Raw genomic sequence first — 26,346 nt, forward strand, 5'->3', positions numbered from 1 at the left:
TTTCAAAAAGTGTTTATCAAATGCATTCTTATGTTATCATGTGGGTGCCCTTTTCTGGAAAAAGAATTATGAACTTCTGTTTGTGCAATTCTTATTAAAGGACTTACTGTGGATTCATTTATTTTCGTGGGTACCAATTTTCGTGGATTAAGGAAAACTTACATGTTCGTGGATATTTAATTCCGTGGTTTTTGACAATGTCTGCATACAAGCCTATAGTAAATTTGCCATTCGTATAACTTTTAATTTTGTGGTTAACATATAACCACGAAATCCACGAAAATTGGTATCCAACGAATAATAATGAATCCACAGTATTTCAGGTTATTTTTTATGTAATTGATAGAAAACCTTAATGCAAATTTTCGCATGATTCATTATTTCCTTATTTCATATTTTTATATTCTAATATTTTGTTAAGTAATTCCCTTTTTTTTTTATTTGAAACATGCACTTTGAAGGTATAACACTGGCTACAATGTATGTTGGGAATGTATTTATTAAAAATGTAATCTTAAAATCATGTCTTAATATCTTAATGTTTTATTTCTCTTAGTCGATCATGTCGAATAGTGAAGCTAATGTTATCAAAGTTTGAATGTTATGATTATATGAATACCAGTGAATGTAGGGTTAACGATACACCAATCAAAGAGCTAGGACAATGGAATGCAGTGGCATTTCTGTCTAAATAATGTTCATCCCTCAGTTTACGTAAACTATATTTTAAATATCGAGATATCTATGGGAAGCATATCAGACGTATTGTTTGCTGACCGAACTTCGGAATTAGTAGCTCCAATCAGTGTCATCATTTAACTTGATAATTTATGAAACCGAGACACTATAGCATGGTTTAGTGTGCTTAATTTCCTTTTTTTTCTCACTAAATCTGGCAAAAAGGTAATAATATGCTTAATAATATGTTTTACCATATAACTGTGTGCATAGTTAAGAACCATAATGCTATATTAATAAGACATAAATAATAATCGATGACGACAGTCACTGTTTTAGTGCTGATTTCATCCATTCATATTTTATCTGGCGTTTTCTTGTAAAATCCACAACAACAATACAAACAAATTTTAACAAACATATCAATCAGTTTTCCTATTTGAAGGAAAAATATCGTTACAAGAAGTTTCTCGTCTTCTTTATTTTCAGAAAAAACATCATTATGAATAGTCTCATGTGTTTATTCGAAGACGAAAAACGTTTTACAAGTATAAAAACCATGTATTTAAGACTACTTTTTAAACAGAAACAACACAATTTTTTTCAGTTTTGTACTTGACGTCGATATTTATGACGAAAAAAAATTACCTAACAATGATTTAAAAGCTTAAGACGTCGATTCTCTGCAATCAATTAAATGAATTAATAAAACAATGGATGATAACAGTCTTATTTTTATAACTTACAAACAACATATGGGTTTTTCGCATTGTAGACGGCTGTTTTAGGATCTGTATTCTGTTTGGTCTTTCAGTTGATATTCGTTGCATTGGCATTCATACCACATCTCCTTATTTGTATATGTTTGTGGACTGTTACCTCAATATAAAAATAAAAACAAAACATGTTAAAGAAACATTAATATCTTAAAATTGTTTAATTATAGCACATAAATGTTATCTTGGGCAATCCTTTCGTTAAATTTTGTAAATAGCATTTATATATTAATATGAGTAATACAGGTCCGGTTATTTTTTTCTGCAAATTAAATTTTATTTCAAACACTTAGGTTGTTCAATCACGTGACAATTTAACGTAGCAAGATTATCACAACTTTGGAAACCTTTGTTTTAATGTTCTTTAACTCCTTAATTTGGCTTTCTCGGTAGCTGTTTTGACTTAAACTCAATTAATGAGGCTATCTGAAAAAAATGTATCGAGTCTGGTGTATTAAATTATGAGCGTAGTATCGTTGATGCTTTTTTTCAAAGAATCATTGAAGTTTAGTGAACATATCCACTTTTTGAAAGAAGCACAGCATTTGATGATGACCAGATTCATCAGATAACGGATTCATCATGTTTAGAGCTATGTGTCTTATTGTCATTATGTATTCAACGTTACTTCATATATGAAATTAACTCATTTCATGCAACGTCATGTAAATGTGTACTCGAAAAGTTAGCTCTAAATATGTGTTAGGTTATTTTCACTGCTGATGTTAATTAATGAGATTTTATGGCACCAGGGCCCAGTTGTTCAAAATAGTTGTTAGCCTTAACGATGATTAAGGCTAACGAGTCGTTAAATCTTAACTAAGTCGCTAGCTAACATTTGCGTTAAAATGTGTTGTTCAAAAAATTTTAACGACAATGTTAACTAACACTGCGTTTAGAGTCGTTAAATTTTTTTATGCTAAATTGTTACCCATAATGCACAGAAAATCTTCACTTCCTGTTACCAAGATGGCTGAATTGTCAGCAAATAAATTGCCAAGGGACAGAAAAGCCAATGTCACCTCCATTGAGGCAAACTTGGTCAGTTCTCGAGTGACAAACGAGTTGGAGTTGTTAAAAGGGGGATTTTCAACTGAAGTGACAAACCAGAAGAAAAATGAGGTCTGGAAACTCATAACAGAGGAGGTCAATGCTTTGGATGTCTGCTTCAGGACTGAAGCAGAAGTTAGAAATAAATATCGCAATATGTGCCGTGGTGCAAAGGAAAAATTCACTAACTCCAGAAAGGAAATGAGCAAGACTGGAGGTGGACCACCACCCACACAGTTGAGCATTGCTGAGGAAAACATTGTAAATGCAATGAGGGATAGTGCCTCATTCAGTGGAGTTGATGGCATTGAGACAGATATAACTTGTAATGGTAGGTATTTTTTAAATTTGATTTAATTTATACTTAAATTTCATTCTTTATTTTGACTTATAAACTTTGTTTTTTAACCTGTAAATGCAGAAATAAGTTTACGCTAACGATCGTCTGCTTTGACAGAAGGTTTTCCCATAGCATGCGATTTCCTCGCTTTAAATAAATTTGACCTTGACATGTTCTAAAAATATATGTCTATCTACTTAAATTATCATACGTATGCATGCGTCATTAGTGGTTACTTGTGTATAAAGGATTGAATCATCCACTTACGCTTTTTACATTCGGATATCCTGAAAACAGTATTTAACCATTATTTATCTTTATTTTGACTGCAAAACCTACTTTCCTCATCGTGTTGTTTTGTTGTTTTGCTTTTGCCGCTTTTTTGTCCCTTGCAACATTGAAAAATAAATTTTATACGGAGATATGACTTTAAAAGAATCAAAAACTGGTTTAAAGTGATGAAACTGTTCTAATCAACCAAAAAACAACCACTTATTAAGTTTAAAATATTTAATTTGATGTACATATACGAACTTATTAGTTGCTTACACCATAGATAAAAGGCTATAGCCTGTTTCTTATATCTTGTAAATGAATAATCTAGAGTTATTCCTCTTTGTACTTCTACTTTCAAAATACAAAAAAAAAACAAATCCAGTACTACTTTAAAAAGGGGTCTTTACAAAGTGACCTCCTAAAACTGAAAAAAACTAAAGAAAATGAAAACAAATAAAACAAACAGACAGATACATAAAACAAGTAGCATTTCTCTTTTTAAATAACCACAAAGTCATCATTCACATGTTTATGCCTTATGCACAAAAAAAAAAGTTGAAAAATGAAGCAAAAGTGGAACCAAGTTCTTTTAAACCATTTGATCTTAACCATTTTATAGGTCATTTCTTAAAAAAAGTAAGAAGATTCAATATAATATACTTTCAAATAAAACCATTTTTTTTTCTTCAGATCGATACCACCATGGTATTTATTATCATGTCACATATGAAACATTCAGGTTATTGTCAGTATGTTAGATTTGTTTTTACTGAAAATCTTTACGGAATTTCTATTTCTATTTCTTTACTTAATATTTTAGAAGCAAATCTTGCCACAAATGGAAGCCAGTCTCCGTGCACAGCTACCCCCAGGCCTACAGCAGAAGAATCTGTCTGGATAAGAGCTTTAGACAGACACCACTCAAACTTGCAGAACAATCAGCAGACCTGCCCAGTAGCTGATGATGCTGAAGGGACTGATAGAAATGCCACATGTCCAGGTCCAAGTAGTTCAGCATCTTCCAAGTTCATGCAGGTAATGTTACTACACATTTACAACAAGAAATTCCTCATTTTATTACATTAGTTATTATATACATGTTCAACAGTTATATGTCTCCATTTGTGTCGGGTGCACAATTAAGAGAGAAATGATTTCATAAATTTTATCTGCGTTTAGGCTCTTAACAAAAATTTAGAAAATCATAAGCATTCCCTAAAAAAATTACAAACACATATCTAAAAATAACCTTTAAAAAATGATCTTTCCAAAAATGCTAGAAATAACAATAAGGAGATGTGGTATGATTTTCAATGAGACAGCTATCCAGCAAAGTCAAAATAAAGTTGATATAAGCCATTAAGCAACCGTGCAGCCTTCGACAATGAGAAAAAACCATATTGTATAAAAGACCCTTCAATGGGTTAACAAAAGAATTTACGAAAAAACAAATAAAAAGTAAATTAAAAACCACTGACCTACAGGCTACTGAATTGGGACAGAATGTGTGTGCACTCAACCTTTCGGTAACCTGGGACATGCAGTGATGTTACAGCAAAACATAAGAACAAACTATAATAAATTGCTTCGCCGAGCGCAGCTGGATACGACCGCTGAGGTCCAACCCTGAACAGTTGGGGCAAAAATGGACACAATATTCGTGCTTAAACAGGTCTGAATTTGGATTGAAATTAAATGTTTGACACATAATATGTTTCTCACACAGAATAACTGTAGTCAAAGAACTCAGAATTGGTTATATGATGGATTTGAATTTATATTCAATTTTTTACTTATGTGCAATACACTATGCTGTTGCGAATTGCCCCTCCCCCCAAAAAAATACCCCTCTTTTTTTTTGCTTTTGTGCAATACACTATGCTGTTGCGAATTGCCCCCCCCCCCCCCAAAAAAAAATACCCCTCTTTTTTTTTGCTTTTGTGCAATACACTATGCTGTTGCGAATTGCCCCCCCCCCCCCCAAAAAAAAAAAATACCCCTCTTTTTTTTTGCTTTTGTGCAATACACTATTCTGTTACGAATTGAACCCTCCCTCCCCTCCCCCCCCCCCCCCTCCAAACAACAACAACAAACTGACTTTTTTTTTACATAAATTGTCATCCTGCCTTTTTTGGGCAAAGTGTTTCATCCTGCCTTTTTTTTTACTCAAAACACCTGTCCTGCCTATTTTTTTTTCAAATTTCATCCTACCCCCACCCCCACCTAAAAATCAATTGGAAGCTCCATAACACTGATGCACACATCTGGATAATAAAATTTTAAATGAGCATTCTTATATTGGTTATTACAGTAATTATTTTCAATATTGTGCTCTCTTTCTCACAGCATACAGCCAACACCCAAGAAGAAGAAAACAGCTGAAGATGTTTATGCATTACAATGTGCAGTTCTTGAAAAAGAACTAGAGAAGAATATACTTCAAATAGATCTCTTGAAGAAATTGCATGGCAAATAGATTCTGATGCCCTGGAACTACTGTCAGTTTTGGGGCAGTGATTGCGAAAACATTAGAAAACTTTTCAAGTTGTTTAATATTCTATTTTCTTTAATGTTTGACTTGTTTTAATTGCTTTTTCCAAAATACCATTTTTATTACAAAATCCATTTATTAAAATGCTGCATATATTATATTGATTTATTTTCTATTACATGTACCACATATTGTATTTAATTCTTTTTAATTGAAATTGATGATTAACTTTAAAAAATGAAGACAGCTAGCAATTTGGATTTTGCATTGTTTTTTGTCATTTCTGTAGTCCTAACAATGAAGTGGTGTTAAATTTTTGATGTCAAATGTGATAATTTCAGGCTGATGTTCAGAGATAATAATTCCAATGTTGAGTCTTATTTCATTAGTCAACAACAATGTTTCTGTATAGGACTATAAGGTATTAATTTTTCTCATTGTTGAAGGCTGTACAGTGTCATGTAATTGCTCCTATCTATATCATTTGAACTCTAGAAGAACTCTCTCATTGGCAAGCATACCAAATCTTCTATTTTCATTGTTGGTGCAAGATTTTGGCAATTGTCAAATCTGATTTTTCTTGAACATTCAAAGCTTAACAATTCTATGAAATCGTAGATAATCCTGGTCCTTCAGTTTTTTGGATTACATAAAAATAAAGAAAGTAAAACAGATGCTTTAACTTTAATGACGGTTAAAATAAGTTCCAGCAATGTGTTCCCTAATCCCTCTTCCATCCTGTTGTCCATTGTAGTTTATTCCATTTTCTACATCCTCATTAACAGGCTCTTCCGCTGCTACATCTGGTTCATTAAGTTGTATGCAGATGTTGTGAAGAATGCCACAAACCATAACTATTTTGGTTACCTTTTTGGGATCCATACGAATCTGCAAAAGATAAAAATAAATTACCATATAGATATAAGAAGATGTGGTATGAGTGCCAATGAGACAACTCTCCATCCAAGTAAAAATTTATAAAAGTAAACCATTATAGGTCACAGTACGGTCTTCAACACGGAGCCTTGGCTCACACCGAACAGTAAGCTATAAAGGGCCCCAAAAAATTACTAGTGTAAAACCATTCAAACGGGAAAACCAACGGTCTAATCTATATAAAAAACGAGAAACGAGAAACACTTATGAACCACATCAACAAACGACAACTACTGAACATCAGATTCCTGACTTAGGACAGGTGCAAATAAATGCAGCGGGTTTAAACGTTTTAATGGTACCAAACCTTCACCCTTTGTCTGAAACAATAGTGTAACATCACAACATAGAAAGACACACTATAAAATATCAACTGAAATAGCTTAACTCAATCAAAGGACATATTAACACCATTGAACATACACTGAACAAATAAATTTGACCTATGACACAATGTAAATACAAAATAAATAAACTAAGGGAAGAATAATAAAAGTAACATGTTATATCGGTAAGAAATGTTAAACAATTAAAGAAAAACAATATGCTCGAACAAAAATACCATCCATTTGCAATAACTTTAAACACAGGTAAATGAAAATAATTTTGGTGTTAGGTATACCTGTACAGTACCAATAGAGAAAGGAAATATTTTTACAAAATAAATAATTTTGAATACAAAATAAATAAACTAAGGGAAGAATAATAAAAGTAACATGTTATATCGGTAAGAAATTTTAAACAATTAAAGAAAAACAATATGCTCGAACAAAAATACCATCCATTTGCAATAACTTTAAACACAGGTAAATGAAAATAATTTGCAGGTTTAGGGTTACACAAGATTGTGTAGTTGAAGGAAGAATAAGATGCATGTATAGTCGATGGTGTGTTTTTTTTTCTTTACTTGAACACTGAAGAACTTAAAAATTTTTAATTTACCAATTATGGTCCAATATCTAAAATCTAAATACATGGTTAGATTCGGCATATCAAAGAATTCAAAGAATTCAATTTTTGATGAAATCAAACAAAGTTTCATTTTGGACCCTTTTGACCTCAATGTGGAACAATTTGATAACGGGGCTCAAAAATCAAAAATCTAAATACATGGTCAGATTCAGCATATCAAAGGACCCCATATATTCAATTCAGTTTTGTTGAAATCAAACAAAGTTTAATTTTAGACCCCAATTAGGACCAACTTGAAAACTGGGCCCATAATCAAAAATATAAACACATGTTTAGATTCAGCATATCAAAGAACCCCATGAATTCAATTTTTTGTTAAAATCAAACTAAGTTAAATTTTGGACCCTTTGGACCTTGAATGTAGACCAATTTAAAAAACTGGACCCAAGATTAAAAATCTAAATACTCGGTTAGATTTTGGCATATCAAAGAATTCCAATAATTCAAATTTTGATGAAATCAAACAAAAAGTTTAATTTTGGACCCTTTTGACCTCAATATGAACCAATTTGATAGTGTGGCCCAAAAATAAAAAATCTAAATACATGGTTAGATTCAGCATGTCAAAGAACCCCATAGATTCAATTTTTGTTGAAATCAAACAGAGTTTAATTTTGGACCCCAATTTGGACCAACTTGAAAACTAGGCCCAAAATCAAAAGTCTAAATACATGTTTAGATTCAGCACATCAAAGAACCCCAAGAATTCAATTTTTATTAAAATCAAACTAAGTTTAATTTTAGACCGAACCCCCCCCCCATTTTTTGAACACCCTTATGATTCATCACCCCCAAACTCAATCCCAGCCTTCCCCTTGTGGTATGGTACCTTGCAGTACAATATCAGAGAGATCCATACACTTGAACACAAGTTATTGTCTGGAAACTAGAAAAATGCTTGTTTATTGGCCCCAATTCCTAAACGTTTAGGGCAATTTATAACCCCAAACTCAATTCTAGCTTTCCCCCTTGTGATATGGAACCTTGTAGTGCAATTTCAGAAAGATTCATACACTTACACACAAGTAATTGTCATGAAAGTAGAAAAATGCTTGTTTTTTTCCCCTTTTTTGGCCCCTAATTCCTAAAATTTTGAGGCAATTACCCCCAAAATCAATCCCAGCATTCCCTTTGTGACATGGAACCTTGTGGTATAATGTCAGAATTTTTTTGCGGTCGTATAAAAATTAGATGACCGGAATAGCTCTGGTGATGATGATGGGAGTTTTTAACGACCTTGACTGGCTAATATACAGCCCTCGCACGGTCGGCCCTGGCTTGCGCCTTTTTGGGCATTGGTTGGTAACGGACCATAATATATACTAAGACACAACTCAGGTGCAAATTTACTTCTAATATTTAAATTTTTCAGATTCCAAAGAAGGGAACAACCATTTAGTATTTAGGGTGAGGGGGGTGTATGGTATTTTTCTGAAAAAAATATGATGATTTCCAATTTTAAAGGGGAAAAATACTCCAATCATTGAGAAACAGTATAAAAACATCTAAATAATCACTCACTTCAGAATGCAATATGTGGAACCTTCTCTTCCATCTGCCAAATGTCCTTTCTATAACAGATCTTGTGACCGCATGACATCTGTTGTACCTTCTATGGTGTTGTTCAATGGGATTCAGAAAAGGTGTCATTAAAAAAGACCTGCAGGGATAGCCACTATCACCAAGTAAGATACCATTTTCCCAATTGCCATTTCTCTCCATGTGAGCACACACCTGCATGAAGAAATATATTTATGGTAAAGAATATACATGCATATCAGTTCAATTGGTATTGCTATAAGATATATCATTGGCAATCATACCACATCTCCATTTAATTATTTAACATAAATTATAGGGTGGGGGTTCATTCTTTTTGATGGATGATATCTGAGAGACAAATAAATACAGTATTATATGTCTCTGATATGATATGAACCAAAAACATTGGACCTGTTTTACAAAATGAAAATATTTTGCACCTACACCTAGCTTGTCTACATGAAACAGAAATGTATATATACCATCTGGGACTAATAGAATCACACTAAAGTGTTCTCAATATTATGTAAAATTATGATCTGTTTACTATTCTGGACTAATGAAGCTGATTTAAAATTATTAATTGCCCATTTACACTCACCTGTGATGTTCGGAAAACATGGGAATCATGACAACAACCTGGCCAATTTGCATTTATGTTTGTAAATCTTCCTGAAAAACAAAGTAAAGAAAAAAGTTATTTTCAATTAAAACACAGCTTAAGCAGCAATTTAAGTTACTATTTGTTAAGCTTACAATTTTTACTAATTTTCATAAATTAGTTATGCATCAAAAACATTTCCCAAAAAGGGAGGGGCCAAGGATTATAAAGCATAAGTCTTATTAATCCAGCGTCTTTCTTTCATGTAATTTGTGTATAGTATAAAACTGGAAAGGAGGGGGGGTAGTATTACTAATGAATAAGTTGTACATTCTTTTTTTTTTAAAGTCTTGGAAAACAAAATAAATAAAAACATTTTTTAAGCTGGAAATTATTTTTCTAATACTGTATGGAATTCTTTATGTAGGTCTGGGAAGAGTAAAACTATTAATATTTCAAAGGGCAGAGTTACTTTAAGTACTTCGTTATATGGAACAGACGATAGAGAGACTGGTTGCTGAAATTTATTATCAATTCAGGGGAAACAGCAGATTTGTTTACAATATGACAGTTCAAATGTGAAGATGAAAACAGAAGAACATTACCTTTTGCATCACATACTGCATGAACATTCAAGCTTGGGTAGCTTTTTCTGTTGATAAATGAGGCTTCGTCATGATGCGGTCTCTTTATTCTTATGTGTGTCCCATCAACAGCACCCAAAATGTTTGGAAACCCAGCAATCTCGTAAAATTCAGCTTTGGTTTGGTTTAGGTTAGTAGGCCACTGAATGAACTCGTTCCTCTTTTCACAAAGAGCGTCTAAAACAGAATCTACCACTCTTGACACTGTGCTTTTGTCCAAACCTACAAGTACAAAGTAGAGATGCACAAATTTAGCAAAATAATTACTGGCTAATTAATTTGTAAACAAATATATGTGTACAGTAGAGTATGAAAGAAACAATGCAACAATAAATGCATGTACACTATGAATTGGCACTTATATTCTGCTAAAAGTTCTCTAATTGAATTACTTAGTAAATAAAACATGAGAAAACATATGTAAACAGTTAAGGCATTTAAAAGTAAATAGTCTTACCTAATGTGTCACCTATGACCTGGAGGAAACTTCCACTGGCAAGAAATCTCAATGTGACCATTATCTGTTGCTCTACACTGAGGGCATGATTCCGGTTTGTCTGCCGAGATAACTTGTCCCTGACTAGATTAGATATGAATAAAATTCCTTCCCTCCCAAATCTGTACCGTGCTCTAAGTTCTGTGTCAGTGTAGTCTAGGGTAAGTTCTTCTTTGCTTCTAAAAGTTCTTTCTTTTCTTTGAACTGGTACATGAAAGCGAGCTAAGGCGGCCATCGTTAACACTGCGTTAGGGATTTAATCGAGGTATATGAAGTGATTAGGTTTAACACAGATTTAACGACTGCGTTAAGCGTTAAAAATTTTGAACAACACTTAACGATTACGTTAAATTTAACGACTGGCTAACGACACTTTAACGACATCGTTAGCCTAACGACACTTTTGAACAACCGGGCCCTGATGGCCATCTTCCTTGCTATAGGAACTATCGTCTGAGTAGTAATCGTCGCAGCTCAAGAATCTAGTATTGTATTGGTTATTGTCAAAGCTCACTTTGTAAGATTTAAAATAAAAACATTGTAGTGGAAATCTTAAAACTTACAACTTGTGTTTAAGTTTGTTAAAAGTAAAATAACAAAAAAACTGAACCCCTAGGAAAATTCAAAACGGAAAGTCCCTTATCAAATGGCAAAAATCAAAAGCTCAAAAATATCAAACGAACGCAAAAACAACTGTCATATTCCTAATTTGGTACAGGCGTTTCCTTATGTAGAAAATGGTGGATTAAACCTGGTTTTATACTAGCGTAACCTCTCACTTGTATGACAGTCATATTTAATTCCATTATATTGACAACAACTTTTTAGCTAAATCAAAAGACCTGATAGGAAAAAATGTCAAAGTTGCATAACTTTGAGATGTATTATCGATTTTTGTATAGTCGGGTTGCTTGCTCATAACCGTATACGTATGACATCTATTATTTATATTCTTTTACAACAGGGAAGCAATCCATATGCATGAACTTTTATTGTAAGAAATATCAGAATTATTTTACCACAACATTGAAATTGTTGATTTATTCTAAAGAAAAATAGAAAATAGCAAAAAAAAACACGAATAATATGTTTGTTTTTCTAACTGATTCAATAAAAGCTATCTCTTCAAATCAGATTTTAAAAATATGTTGTAGAGGTTTTAACATACGTAGATATTTACGTCCTTGACTTTTGTTCTTTGCATAAAATTATCATAATTACGAAAGACCTGAAGAAACATTTAACTGTTTTTTTTATTATTCAGGGGCAAAATAATGGCTTCTATTATACCAGTGCTTTCATAGTTATTAATGTAAAGCTCTCTGTTTCCTTTCAGACAAGTGATTATTTGAAGACTAATCCTTACCCAGTATGAAATAAACCAATTAGACAAAGATAGTAGATTCTAGATTCCTATTTACATATCTAAATTATAACATTTTACTCTATCCTTTTCATCTGAAAATCTATTGTCAAAAGTTTCATAATCTACATGTATTCAAATAAATTAGAATCACATCCGATAAGTACGAAATTAATCCTTTCTATTATTTATTGAAATAACACTGTATGTTAACGACGTTTTACAAGCTGGTTGGAATAGATTATTTCTTTTTCATAAATCCCATTGTTATATAACATAACTTTGAATAAAGGATGACAACAATTAGAATTAAATCTTAATGCACCGGAGCTTAAGTGTAGATCGAAGAAATCATTCTGATTGTATTACGTGTATATTTCTTTTTGCTAATAATTAAAAAGATTTCATGAGAAAACATTTCCTATGAAGGATCACTTAGAAGGCCTTTTTAATAAAAACAGCTAGCCAACTTAACCGAAGTGTGCTAAGATGGAATTAATCAGCTTAAATATATCCGTTTTGATTAATTTATTTTCAAGAACTTACAATATCTTTCAAGGTCAAAAATTTTAATTCAAAAAGATCATTTTGAAGTTAACATCAAGATGATCTGAAAAACCTGAATAAAAAAAAATGCTAAATCTTTTTAGGATTAAGTAAACTGTTGAATGAAATTTGGTCTAAAACAAACATTTTGATCTGAACATCAACTGTAAAATTCTGAAACATAGTCCCAGCATATTAAGAGTTCACTTTCATCTATTTGAAATTACTTTCACTCCAATGATATTTCAAAAAGTAGAATAGTTGAGTCCACTTATTGCCAAAATAAGAAAATATTGATGTATTGCTTATTTGTTGTTATTAACAAAAGGCTTAAATCATATGTCACAAATTATCATCTCTGCATTTTTCATGCAGCTTTTACATAACAAAAATTGTCTTCGTAGAAAGAACATTTTATTTAGCATTATGAGAAAATAATTCTTATCCTGAACCCCTTTACAGGAGGCTGCTAGTAATTCTCAACATGATCTTTTGATAAACACCCACTTGCAAATTTTTAATGTGTTAACGAACCTTTGACATTTCCTGACAATGTTGGATTTCTTCAATTTGTTTTGCAAAATATCATGTCAAAATTAGCTATATCATGTTCCATCAATACTTGTTTATTAATATTTCAAGAAATCGTGTATTCTAACAATGACTGTCCTAAAGTACATATTCCAACTGTTGATTTTTGTTTTTTTGTTTTTTTGAGTGTGGAAATGAAATATCAGCGATATTACTTTCTTCTTGTGGAACTTCTAATCTTTTCATTACATAAAGTTCGAATACGTTTGAACCACATGAAACTGTAATCTGAGTAATGTCACTATTACCTGAAAAGCTAGTAGTTTCCAAATCAAAGATAACAATATATTTATTGATAGTTAGTAGTGAAGGTATTTCCTGGATATATGGCATAGCTTCATTTATATGTGCTTTCTTTTCTATTACCATTGACCTCAACTCAGATTGTTTGTTTTTACATTTCGTAATTGCATCCGCCTTCTTGTACACTCCTTTTTTTTTTGCCGTACAATCTTGACAGATAGACATGCGAATAGACAACATTTTTTATATAACAGGGCATGGGATCAACATGAATTGCTTCTTTAGGGTTAATAACATAATATCTTTGTCTTAATCGAGTTATTGCCTTAACTGTTTTCATTAACCTGTCTTGATGTCGTAAATCCAGCCAGACGGTAACCATGCTTTTGTCATCGTGCGTCAAAACTTGATTCAACCACCAAAAAAAATATTATGAAGAATGATTAAATGAACATTTTGTTTAATGATTTCCTATAAAAGTAATAATTACAGGAATTAAAACGTCGGTCCACATTGTAATGATTATATAAACATGCTCATAGAGTTTTTTTTTATTCAAAACTTTTATACAACTTTTATTAAAAATGATGTCAAACAAATCAGAAGCTTTTATCACACTGGTTCTTATTAAATATGGTTCTTTGTCTGGTATTAGGGAAATGAACTTAAATCATGTTAATGCAAAAACGTATCGGATGCTCCCGCGGGAATTTGCAGGTGAATATCACCTTATTCAAAGGGATCACTGCTGTGCTAACATGACTATCATACTATGTATTCATTATTCCTTTATCGTGTCTACTATGAAATATGGACCTTGGATAAAAATTAATTGACAATGTGAAAGCCTATCAATACTCTCTATGTGTATTGTACATTTAGACATGATGTATTATAGATGTCCACAATATTCAGTTTGTCCCCAAAAGGTATTTAAATATTTAAAGCTATGGAATAATAAAAGGTAAATTTGTAATGGTCCAAAAATAGTTTATTAACTTTTTGTACTTTCTGTGAATTCGTCTTACTTGTATCAGATCTTTTGAACCCTGTCTTCGTGTTGCCCTGATAAGAGAAAAAAAAATAAAGTAGTTCAGCAACCAGTTAATAACCTGTTAAATTTATTTCAGCATATCGGTCATATAAAAATGTTCATCACAAACTGGATTAAAATGGTCCAATTTAAAGTATTTCACACGGTTATGCATGCTACTTTGTCATATATCATGTACTATATGCTCTCTCACAAATTCCCTTTTCTATATATACGCTTTTTTTATCTGCCTTCACCAGGAACGCTTAACTTGAAATTTCCATGGTATTATTTCCATTTTATTTAATTCAAGATTGCAAAAAATAACGTCAGTAAAAGTCTAAATTTATATGAAATTTATCCTTTTTAAGGAAAATAAATAAAAATCAATCGATAATTATCATTATAATATAATAAACAACATATCATATTCATTGTTATGTTGTTATACGCAAAGTCATGATTGATACGGTTTATTACAAGAAGAATCATTGTATCACTTCCTTTCCCCTATCTTGTCGGATGATATAAATGTATTGTAGAATAAAATAAAATTATGGCACAATGGAATATACAGAAAACAAACAAACAAAAAACAACATTAAACCATTAAAAACGATAGCACTCACATGAAAAACAACACATGCACATAATAACCAAAGAAAATATTTGATCAAAATTTAAAAGGTAATTTATATTAAATACTTTCACTGGATATAAGCCTTCTATTTTTATCAATATACAGTCGATTTCGACTCTCCTTTTCCCTTTAATGATTAACGTTATTGTATCAAACTTACAGATAAGAATAACCTGAAGTAAAATTGAGGAATTTTCTTTGTTCTGTTGTTTTGCAGGAGAAAAGTCTAAATTTGTGTACAACGACACCGAATACTTCGACAATTGTGTCTTCATAATGCTGGACCTTTTGGTCGAAAAGTTTGTCGAATTCTTATACGGACATATCTTATTTTATTTGGGGGCATTTTGTCCAAGGTTATGGTTGTCTTTTTTATATTGTTTTACATCCAACCCCCTTGTTTAATTAACTTTGTATTTACATTGTGTCATAGATTAAATTTATTCGTTTAGTGTATGTTCACTTGTTTTTGTCCTAAGTCAGGAACCTGATGTTCAGTGGTTGTCGTTTGTTGATGTGGTTTTTTTATATAGATTTGACCGTTGGTTTTTCTGTTTGACTGGTTTTACACTAGTAATTTTTGACCTATAATGATTTTTTTTTACAAATTGTGACTTGGATGGAGAGTTGTCTCATTGGCACTCATACCACATCTTCTTATATCTATATCAACAAAAATGCATAGGTAAAACAGGCCAAATTTGATTTCCGTTCAAAACATATAAATAAAAAGCACCATGCCGAATCCAATAATTCACTTCAAGATATATTGATAGTCATGTCATTAAATAATCTACATTTCCATGATTGCTTGCATATCATATATCTCACTATACATGACATTAAGGATACTATCAAAACAGGCAGAACTGCTTCATATCTTGACATGTCCCTGAAATTGAAACAGAATGTCAACTTCAAAGAAAGATCAATGACATACATAACGATTTCAGTTTTCCAATTGTTACCTACAGATTTCTTTTTTGAATGGCGTATTCAACACGCGCGTGAAAGTTCAAGTAAAATTGTCAACATTAACATATCACTTGTTAACACAAAGCTCTTACAATAGGATAACGAGGAAAATGACTGGTCTGCACTTTTGGAAATTGAGTTCCCTTATATATTACGTCTGGCGTACAAAATTTTAAGCCTGGTATCTATGATGTGTTTATTAACAACCACTTGGTCGATGCCTCTGCTGGTGGAGTTTTCTCCCCGACATTATCACCAGCCCAGTTGTCAGCACTTATATGTTGACATGATTTATCATGGATATGATCATAATTATGAATTAACTGTTTCCAAAACTTTGCTTTTCGAAATACTAAGGATTTGTTAACCCCAGGAATAGATTACCTTAGCAGTACTCGACCAAACCTTTCTGAATGTATTGTCCTCAATGCTCTTTAAGTTTATACTTTATTTGGCCATTAAATTGTTTTTATTCGAGCGTCAATGATGAGTTTTTTGTAGACTAAACGCGCGTCTAGCGTACGAAATTTTAAGTCCGGTATCTATGATCAAATGATGATGAATTTATCGAAATATGTTTGAGTGAATCTGGATTTGAATGGCAGGAAATGCATGCGAATCAGGAGGGGTTTACAATTACCGACACACCTGGTTTTGTTCCATTTCTTTGTTCATTCGATACTTTCCTACTTTTTTTTTTGTTGGTGTGTCGAAAACGGATTAATGAGTTTTGAAACTCCTTAAACTACTATTTTTTCATCTTAAGGAAAGTGTTAGCGGATGATCTTAATTTGACAATAAATATAAGATATACGACAACGTGACAACAACCCAACCACCCAAATAACGAAAATGAAATTTAAATGTCAATATAAAGTCTGTAACCAATATACTGGTGTTTATAGAATATGTCAATGTGTGAATCGTTCAATCTTTGTATATCTTACGTTAACGGTGAGTTTTCTCTCAGAAATATTTCTCAAACACAATGAAGAAGTATGTATTCATATTAATTGTCTGATAAGTTGTGAATATATTTAACAGGAAATTATCAAAAGATCCGCCATCAACACTGTCACCAAACACTCAGATAAATACATAAGCAAATACATTAATAAATGACACTAAACCACCTCCAACGATTGCTCCAGCTTTCAAAATTTACTGTTAAATAAAAGCTCAATTATTCGTAACACTAAGGCTTTTTTCTCCCCCATGCATTTATTGCATTAGCCAGTTTAAGAACAGTATTGAGGGCATTTCTTTATTTCAATTCTCTTCGTTAGCTTTGTATTTAATTTGGCTTTTCAGCTATTGTGATCCAAGCACAAGGATCAGCTATTGTGTTCCAAGCACAAGGACCCATTTATTTGTAATGTGGTCCTGTCATGTGATGTTGTCGTTTTGGTGTTGTGTTTGACGTTGCCACTAAAGCGGGAGGTTTGGCATGCCACAAAACCAGGTTCAACCCACCATTTTTTTCTTATCATGTCCTGTACCAAGTCAGGAAAATGGCCATTGTTATATTATAGTTCGTTTCTGTGTGTGTTACATTTTAATGTTGTGTTTATGTTGTGTCGTTGTTCTCCTCTTATATTTGATACGTTTCCCTCAGTTTTAGTTTGTAGCCCGAATTTGTTTTTATCTCTATCGATTTATGAGTTTCGAACAGCGGTATACTACTGTTGCCTTTATTTATAATGAAACGCGCAGCTGTTGAACCAAATTATAAGCTTTGTAGTTGTATTTATTTTTAGGACAGGCAAATTGACATGCTGCTGGCGTCATCAATTGTTTTTGTAGATCCCAACCATTTTTTTTTAAACCTCTATAAGTAGACTTACAACAAGTACTAGTATTAAAAAAAAACATACAATACAAATTAGTACATTTGTCAAGTACTTTATTCAGTAATGACGTCGTTATAGACATTAATAAGACTAGTACAAGCCAAATAGAATAAAACCATACCTTACCAAGGAATTGTTTCAAAAGTAGCTAGAATGACAAACCAGGACCGTGATAAGCATCCTTTTTGAATAAAATAATTATTCAGTGTAAAAATACAATACACTGAGCGGTTAATCATCTTTCAGTTTCAAAGATACTGTTTTGCTGACAATTGACTGGAGTACTCTTAGATTTATTATAACTTACTGGTTGATATTTTTGCACTTCTAACCGGTTGTTGACTCCTTTCTTGACGTGTAAAAGTAATATTTTAGTCTGATTATAAATGTTATGATTTTAAGTGTACCTAGATATTATATTAAAATCAAGGCTGCTAAAAGTAATAATAATTGGTAATTAATAAAACGATATGATAGAATATCAATTAATTTGTACGAATTAACAAGATATTCTTTGTAAAAAAAACATGGTAGGATATTATCTGTGCAATTTATTATAAACAAAAACAAACAAATGTCGTCTATAATTGCAGTCTAGATTGAAATAAAAAATATTAGTTTTCACTGATTAGTTATTTAATGAGTATTGCTTTCAGCGGAAAGAGGAAACTCTGATCAAGAAAACTTCATGTATTTATTGTATGTATTACGTAGATATCATGAAAAACTATTTGTTTACAAATTTGTTATAGATGTCGTTTTTACAGATTTGTTATAGATGTCACTTTAGACTATGCGTTAGTCTAAATGTTGGCGTTTTAAAATTGCGATATTTTTTTCTGATATGGACAGTTATCATTTTTACTGAAACAAAACAAATCTAGAAGTAAACTTTATTTTCAAGCTGAAGTATGATCCGACCATATAAAGACGCATAAAAAATCTATGACATTCTGTTCACGTGTAGAGTAAAATCTTTAGTTCTGAACAGTTGTACATTGACATAAGTAATTTATAAATAAAGTAGGTGAAGACAATATCCAACACAGTCAAAATGACGTGTATGTACACATGCAATAAGAGGTTCCCGTATGACCTTCAACAATGAGCAAAATTTATACCATATAATCAGCTATAGAAGGCCCCGATGTGACAAAAAATGAAACAATTGAAATGAGAAAACAAACGGACTGATTTAGAACAGAACAATAAACAAACAAATATGACAGACAGCAACCAACTACACTCACTGAATTATAAGCTCCTAACTTTGAAAATGCACATACAAAGTGTGACGCCATTAAACAATTTTGTGCGTTGCATAAAACTGGTACGTCTAGAAATCTAATCATTTGACCTTTTTGTTTGTTTGCTGCAATTAAATCCTTCAATCGCTAGCACTAATTACTATATTGTAAAGGTGATCCGGAAATTCTTCTGTATATATACCTTTTTAGATCTAAAAAATATGATGGTTTAATCCAACATTTCAGATAATTTTCACTTCAAAATGCAATTTCAAACATCAGTGAGTTTGCTCTTTTAATCGCCACATTAAACACTCATCCATAAAATAAGTGTATACAGTGATTACCGATAAGTAAAGGTAAAACATATTTGTGTTGTAGGCGTTTAAAAAATGAAATTGGGAAATAATATAAGTAAGAGTTTAAGCTAGTGTTATTACTAAATAATGATACCCCTAAATTCCTTTTACTTTCCGGACTATCAATCAAGTTAAATTAGGAAATTAAAAATGAACAACGTTTTCCCCATTAGATATAGAATAGGAAAGTGATAAGTGTAGAATTTAGTAAGTATTAATAGTGTATTTTCATTATTTAAATGTCTAATAAACTATTCTCTGATCAATGTCGTTCTATATCAGTGTGTCAAATGGCTCTCAAAAGTAAGATTAATAAAGATTAAGTGCGCATGAGGGCAATTGATTCAGGTTGTTTGGAACCAGGATGAGTCAGAAATTTTGCTTTCACTGTGACTTTGAAACTACAAAAACAACCATTATAATCTACGCAAAGGAAATCATGTATTCACAATGATGACGACCGTGTCAACTGCTGAAGCAATGGTCAATAGGAATCCTTGTCCTTAGTTCAATTCAGATAAGAATACGAAGAGCTTACATATATTCTCGAATTGATAAAGGTTCAATCATCTTTTTACTTGCCTGCACATCCAGATAGTTGTGACTAATTTTAAAGATCATTCAATGACAAGTCAGTACATATAGGTCGGCTTTCATAATATCAAGATTATTTCATAATTTGATAAACAATCATAATCCTATTAGTTAATTAATATACTAAGTACTATGAGTAATTTCAATTGTTATTAAGATGTCAAATAGTTGATTATATATGATGCATTTCCTGCAGTTAACGTACAAGTGAAAAATCGATGGAAGATCTTGTCAGTGAGTAATTATTTTTCATTTTTTTATTATCCTGTTATCTTTTAATTGATTTTGTTTGTAATTATATTTTATATATAATGGTGGTATTACTTAGGATTCGGTTCCTTTAAAACACCTTGTAGCTAATCTGTATTTATCGAAATGTTTGAAAATTGGCATACAATATACGAGAGTTGTAATACTGCCAAATCGGCTAATATTCGTGTAAATTGATTGTGCGTTTCTTGATATGAACAGGTAGTGATGTCATATTTGTTTTTCGTAAATTGTTTTGTTATACATCAGGCCGTTAGTTTTCTTTTTTGAATTGATTCACGTTTCTCATGCCAAAGCCTTTTATAGCCGACTATACGGTATGTGTTTTTCTCATTGTTAAAGGCAGTACGATGGCCTATAATTGCTTATATTCATTTCAACTTTGAAGTCTGATGGATAGTTTTTTCATTGACAATCATACTACAATTTTTGTTTTTCATAACGAAGAGAAAAATTGTAACAAAAATATCTTGTTACATCTTCTGTCTTCAAATACACCGATTAAAGCATTTCACGATATGTAGCTTTTTTTAGAGTAAGCGCCAACTTAACAAATAATGTACGTTGTTTTTGTGTTTAACTGCTTAACTTTTTCCTTGTTTTTTTCATATAAGAGAGGACTTTTTTGCCATGTTTATCTTTGTGTTACTCATTCCCATAAATTAAACTTAGCTGTCCATACATTTTTCATATTCAATCTGTCAGATACTTGCTATATCAAGGTAAAGGTAATTTCCTTGTAATAATTTTTATAAACTTGTTGATATTGATTGGCCTGCTACCTGTATATTCACTTACAAAGTGAGAAGTGACCTGCTACCTGTATATTCACTTACAAAGTGAGAAGTGACCTGCTACCTGTATATTCACTTACAAAGTGAGAAGTGACTGATTGACTGACTAAGGTTTTCACTGGCACTTTTACAAAATGTATATGGGATATTTCAATATGTCATCCTATCTTTTTACGGCTTCCTTGCAAATACAAATTTATATTATTGCACAGACATATACCCATATCTCCTTTTATTCATTACAATGATTAATAGAAAATAATGGAGAAAAACATTATAAAAGAGTAACGCGTTTTAGATCAAGAATATAGTCATGAAGAGAATACAAAATTCAGGTTACGAAAATATCTTAAGAAATAGCATGCGTGCATAATACAGATTTCTCGTCTACAAATTATTAAAAAGAACTTCTAAATAATCATATTTATTCATTGGATTCCAACATGCAATGCAAAGATTGGCTATTAAATATAGAATTGGACAGAGTCGTATTTAACTTGACATTTACGTGTATATAACTTTTTGCACAGCTGAATTAGGCAAACAAGACACTTTAAAAGATTTATTAAACTATTCGATCACTTTTCTATTTTGGTCTGGTGAAATTATTTATCCATATGTTGTTATGTCATGTAGTCGATGTGCTGTTGAAACCATGTGAATATGGTGCATACGATTTTACCTAATGAAGATCAACGAGCTCTGAAGTACACTTTTCAAGAACAAACAATATTGACGCATATTTAGACCTATCTTACACTATAGGTACAACGATTACATATCGATCAAATATATTTAAGAAAAGAGCTAATATGATGCCTTTGTGAGTGGAATATTAGTTTTCGAAGGGACAATCTCCTTATTAATGTTAACGATTTATTATGTTTAACAGAGAATAGGTGAATATAAGCCACGATATTTTCATTAGCGTTGCTTATAGCTCTTTCATTCACATGATCTTCACATTGATGCATGAGCACAATTTCAGGGTTAATTTGAATAAAAAATGATATTACCGGTATCATTTTCTTAGCACCATGCAGTTGCTTATTTCGACAATAAAGTTTCTGTTTGTACAACATAGAGAGTATAAAAAAAGTTCATTTTGAGACAAATTACTAAGGAAATGAAAGTTGTATGGGCTGTCTGCTTGACAATCGATTCACCAGTATTTAGAGACACAAACATGTTTCCCAAAGTCTGAAGCAGAATATTTAATATCTTCTAAATAGCCTAGGCTCTGATGTCCAGCGGTCAAACACAGTCCCGGAAATAGGCCCTCCAAACATCAGCAAAAATCTTGCACTGACTATCATACAGAGTAATTTTTAAAGACAGGCTCATATCGCCATTTCCGTTTGAGTAGAAAATATACTTACTAGTGTAATAAAAATACCTGAATATGCCATTTGGTGCATCCGAAGTGCTTTTCGGAACCGTTATTAATTATATCAATACCCCATTCTTTGATTACTGATCTGATGATATCTTCTGTGACGAACTACAAGTCCAACAGCAGCGGTATTGGCCTTACAGCTCGATAATTACGATCAATGCGTTTATATATGCTTTTTATCAAAATATTTCACATATTTTATCTTCTGTCTTCTGCGGAATTGTTCGGCAAAAGAAGGGCAAGCAACAGTTTAGACTTTCCAAAACTTTTTTCAACAAAAGACGATAAGTGTTATATTTGTTTTTTAAAGAAAAAACTTAATCACAACCTCTTAGTTGGTATAGTAGATTTTAACTGTTTCTGCTTAGGTGCCTTCGATTTTTGTTCTTTCCAATGCTTATTTTTTTCACTTTTAAAACTTTTGGATCGGGAGTTACGTGATGCAAAAACATTTGTGGTGCAAAAAAAAAGTTCAAAGCCCGTAATTGAGGAAAAAATCAGCGGATCAGACCCAAAACGTAATCTTGATCTGTAACTCATCATAGTAGACTCACATACTAAAAATCGGGTCAATATGTGGAGATGTTTAGAAAAAAGTCTGTATATAGTTATCAAAGGTACCAGGATTATAATTTGATACGCCAGACGCGCGTTTCGTCTACATAAGACTCATCAGTGAAGCTCAGATCAAAATAGTTATAAAGCCAAACAAGTACAAAGTTGAAGAGCATTGAGGACCCAAAATTCCAAAAAGTTGTGTCAAATTCGGCTAAGGTAATCTTCTTACAATAAAAAGCATATATAACTGTTATTTTTTGACGAACTTTTAATAGTCCAAAGCCGGTAATGTCGACAAAAATCAGCGGAGCGGAACCAGCAGTAATCTCGATCTGTTACTCATCATAGTCACGTCACGACATTTTCATAGTTCTAAGCCAGTAATTTCGACAAAACAAAAATCAGCATAGCGGAACCAAACGTAAACTCGATCTGTAACTCATCACAGTAGACTCACATACTAAAAATCAGCTCAATATGTGAAGACATTTTGAAAAAAGTCTGTATAACTGTTATTTTCACGAACTTTTCATAGTCCAAAGCCGGTAATTTCGACAAAATCAGCGGAGCAGAACCAACAGTAATCTCAATCTGTTACTCATCATAGTAGACTCACATACTAAAAATCAGCTCAATATGTGAATGCGTTTAGAAAAAAGTCCGTATAACTGTTATTTTCACGAAATTTCAAAGTCCAAACCCCGTAATTTCGACAAAAATTAGAGAAGCGAAACCAAACGTAAACTCGATCTGTAACTCATCATAGTAGACTCATTCACTAAAAATCAGCTCAATATGTGAAGGCGTTTAGAACAAAGTCCGTACAACTGTTCGTTGCAGAATGACGGAATGACGGATAAGGGTAACACTATATAGCCCAGACCTAAGTCGGTCGGACCATTTAAATAAGTTTTAGTGCTTTTTATTTTTTGAGAAATTGAACGAACTCAGAAAATGGATATACAAAAGACGTATTTCCTCTTCTAGCGCCTATATGATTGAAAACATCATAATATCAAAAGAGTTGCATTATCTCAACTTTATATCAAGGAATAATAAATAAATATAAATATAATTTTATCAGAAACATTTGGCTGTGAGTTGAACACACACTGAGTTTACAAAGTTTGGATAACTTTAATTTGAAGGTTTATCCTTCCCTAAAAGTGTGGATTGCTTTCAAGACTTTACATTATCTTTGTTATTCTTAATATCGGTTTCCTAAGCTTGAATTGGGGTTTGGTTGGCCCATTTATTTAATTAATTTTATCAACACATTTGTGCTTTGTTTTTTTTTAATCATTTTTCTCCCAAAGTGTTGAAAAAGGTTAAACCAAAGAAGGTACTTCGAAGACAGCAAAGTTGAATTACCACTTACAGTTGGATACAACAAACGGTTTGAAGTTATCGTTCATTGCCGGTTTATTTATTGATAGTGCAGTACAATTTACATTGGAGTTCGGTATTCTTGTTATGCCTTTTGTTTACAAGTATCCACGTGTTGCCGTGCTAAACATACCCAACTCGTCAACATGAAGTAGGTGTATGACATAACCAAAAAGATCACGCTTATCATGTGCAACTCATCATTGCTACTCTTCTCAGCTGACCAAATATTAAGTCATTTTGTTAAGTAGTATAGGATAAATGTGACAAAAATATTTCAGTTCATTCAACATATTAAAAAATTAAAAGAATCGGAAAACAGGACGAATGTACTAGTATCTGGCAAATCCAAAAAGTGCAGACGAAAGTACGGACAATGTGATTGCAATACAGCCCCACTCCTAAAGTGGGGTTATGAAATAATTGTAAAACATTTCTCAGATTTATTTAGAGTAACAATAAAAAGAAGCCATTAATACTATGTACAATAGAAATAATTTTAGTCATTCATACAGTAAATTTTAGTACTAAACATGAGTAAACGATAATACCATAAAACGACAAACATTAGTACACCAATAAGTATAAGTAAAACATTGACATTGATTTATTAACTGTTACATATTACTCACATAGTACGAAAAATTCAAAGTAAAGGTGGTGTTTTTAATGTCCAAATCACTAGAAATCATTGTCCGGGTGATCGGGTATAAAGGTACAGTTAGTATGACTATTTGACATTGAATAAGTGCTCTTCTTTTTCTCGGATGATGACAAGTTGAACATTTGCCTTATTTTTGCCCTGTATATAGTGCTCGTATTGTAATAGATGATGAAATTCACGACTGAGTTAATGAGTAACATAACATATGTAATCGGGAATGCAACTTCATATGCATTGTTTAAGTAACGCATAGGAGTCATAGCAGGATGGATGTTTATGATCATACGTAATATGGTTCCTGGCAGTTGACAAAGAACAAACACAACAGTAACAACCAACAACATTCTTGTGACCTGGCTTTCTCTATTCATAGTTTGACACTCTGGCCTGGATTTTATGCTAGCTTTAGCCATGATCAAACGACGTTTAGCATTCAATAATACCAACATGGCGGTGACTGAACTTGAGACAGTTACCCCAATGACAGGAAGATAACGCCATAAAATTTCCTGTGTTATATATACTGCATTGGTTAGTTCTTTATCCTTACCATAAGACGTTGCTTTCAAAACGGTTGTAAACTGACCTGTGATATTTGAATAAACTTTCTCAGTATTATAAAGGAACAGATTCGGTATACTGGAGACTGCTGGTAAAATGAACGCCACGCATACAGCAATATATGAGTTCCTCTTGGTAGAGTACATACGGATCTTCAGTGGCTGCAATACGCAGAAAAGCCTTTCTAGTGAAATAAGGAATATGATAAAATTTCCGATTCTTCCTGGAAGAGAGTTCAAGTATGCAGAATATATGGGGGCTGTAAGTCTCTGCTGGTCTTTAGTGAGAGGCACCTCATACGTTTGCGAAGCATAAAATACAGAATTGAGACCTCCGTTCACCAATGTAAAAACATCTGTGACTGTTATCCCAAATAGCATTACAACAGTTGAAGATCTGTTCCCCATTCTACAAAACAGCATAAAACAAAGTGAGTTCAGAAGTAGTCCGACGATTACCAAAAGTGGTGTTATT

The 26,346-nt window shown here is 32.2% G+C and overlaps 1 protein-coding gene and 1 long non-coding RNA gene across 3 annotated transcripts; one reads left to right on the forward strand and one right to left on the reverse strand.

Moving 5' to 3' along the window:
• The first annotated feature begins 2,390 nt into the window (after nt 1–2,390).
• LOC127712824 (uncharacterized) lies at nt 2,391–5,596 on the forward strand. The gene is made up of 3 exons (XM_052219431.1): nt 2,391–2,835; nt 3,941–4,155; nt 5,474–5,596. Exons 1-3 carry the CDS (start codon nt 2,391–2,393, stop codon nt 5,594–5,596), a joined length of 783 nt encoding a protein of 260 aa, XP_052075391.1.
• Nucleotides 5,597–6,283: 687 nt separating this feature from the next.
• Nucleotides 6,284–10,282, reverse strand: LOC127712135 (uncharacterized). Of its 2 annotated transcripts, XR_007986959.1 has the most exons (4): nt 10,268–10,282; nt 9,663–9,733; nt 9,041–9,253; nt 6,284–6,499 (listed from the first exon to the last, which is right to left on the reverse strand). It is a non-coding gene; the product is annotated as an uncharacterized LOC127712135 (long non-coding RNA). The 2 variants fall into 2 exon arrangements; XR_007986958.1 differs by lacking the exon at nt 10,268–10,282 and having other exon boundaries at nt 9,663–9,784.
• Nucleotides 10,283–26,346: the final 16,064 nt, after the last annotated feature.

The sequence above is a fragment of the Mytilus californianus genome, unplaced genomic scaffold (genome assembly GCF_021869535.1).
Source record: "Mytilus californianus isolate M0D057914Y unplaced genomic scaffold, xbMytCali1.0.p SCAF_8, whole genome shotgun sequence".
Taxonomy (NCBI): domain Eukaryota; kingdom Metazoa; phylum Mollusca; class Bivalvia; order Mytilida; family Mytilidae; genus Mytilus; species Mytilus californianus.

Excerpts from the sequence above, each read along its gene's own strand:
- LOC127712824 (XM_052219431.1), top strand. The coding sequence starts at position 2,391 with ATGCACAGAAAATCTTCACTTCCTGTTACCAAGATGGCTGAATTGTCA. Across the intron at positions 2,836-3,940 it reads GACAGATATAACTTGTAATG|AAGCAAATCTTGCCACAAAT; the intron begins GTAGGTATTTTT and ends TTAATATTTTAG. Across the intron at positions 4,156-5,473 it reads CATCTTCCAAGTTCATGCAG|CCAACACCCAAGAAGAAGAA; the intron begins GTAATGTTACTA and ends CACAGCATACAG.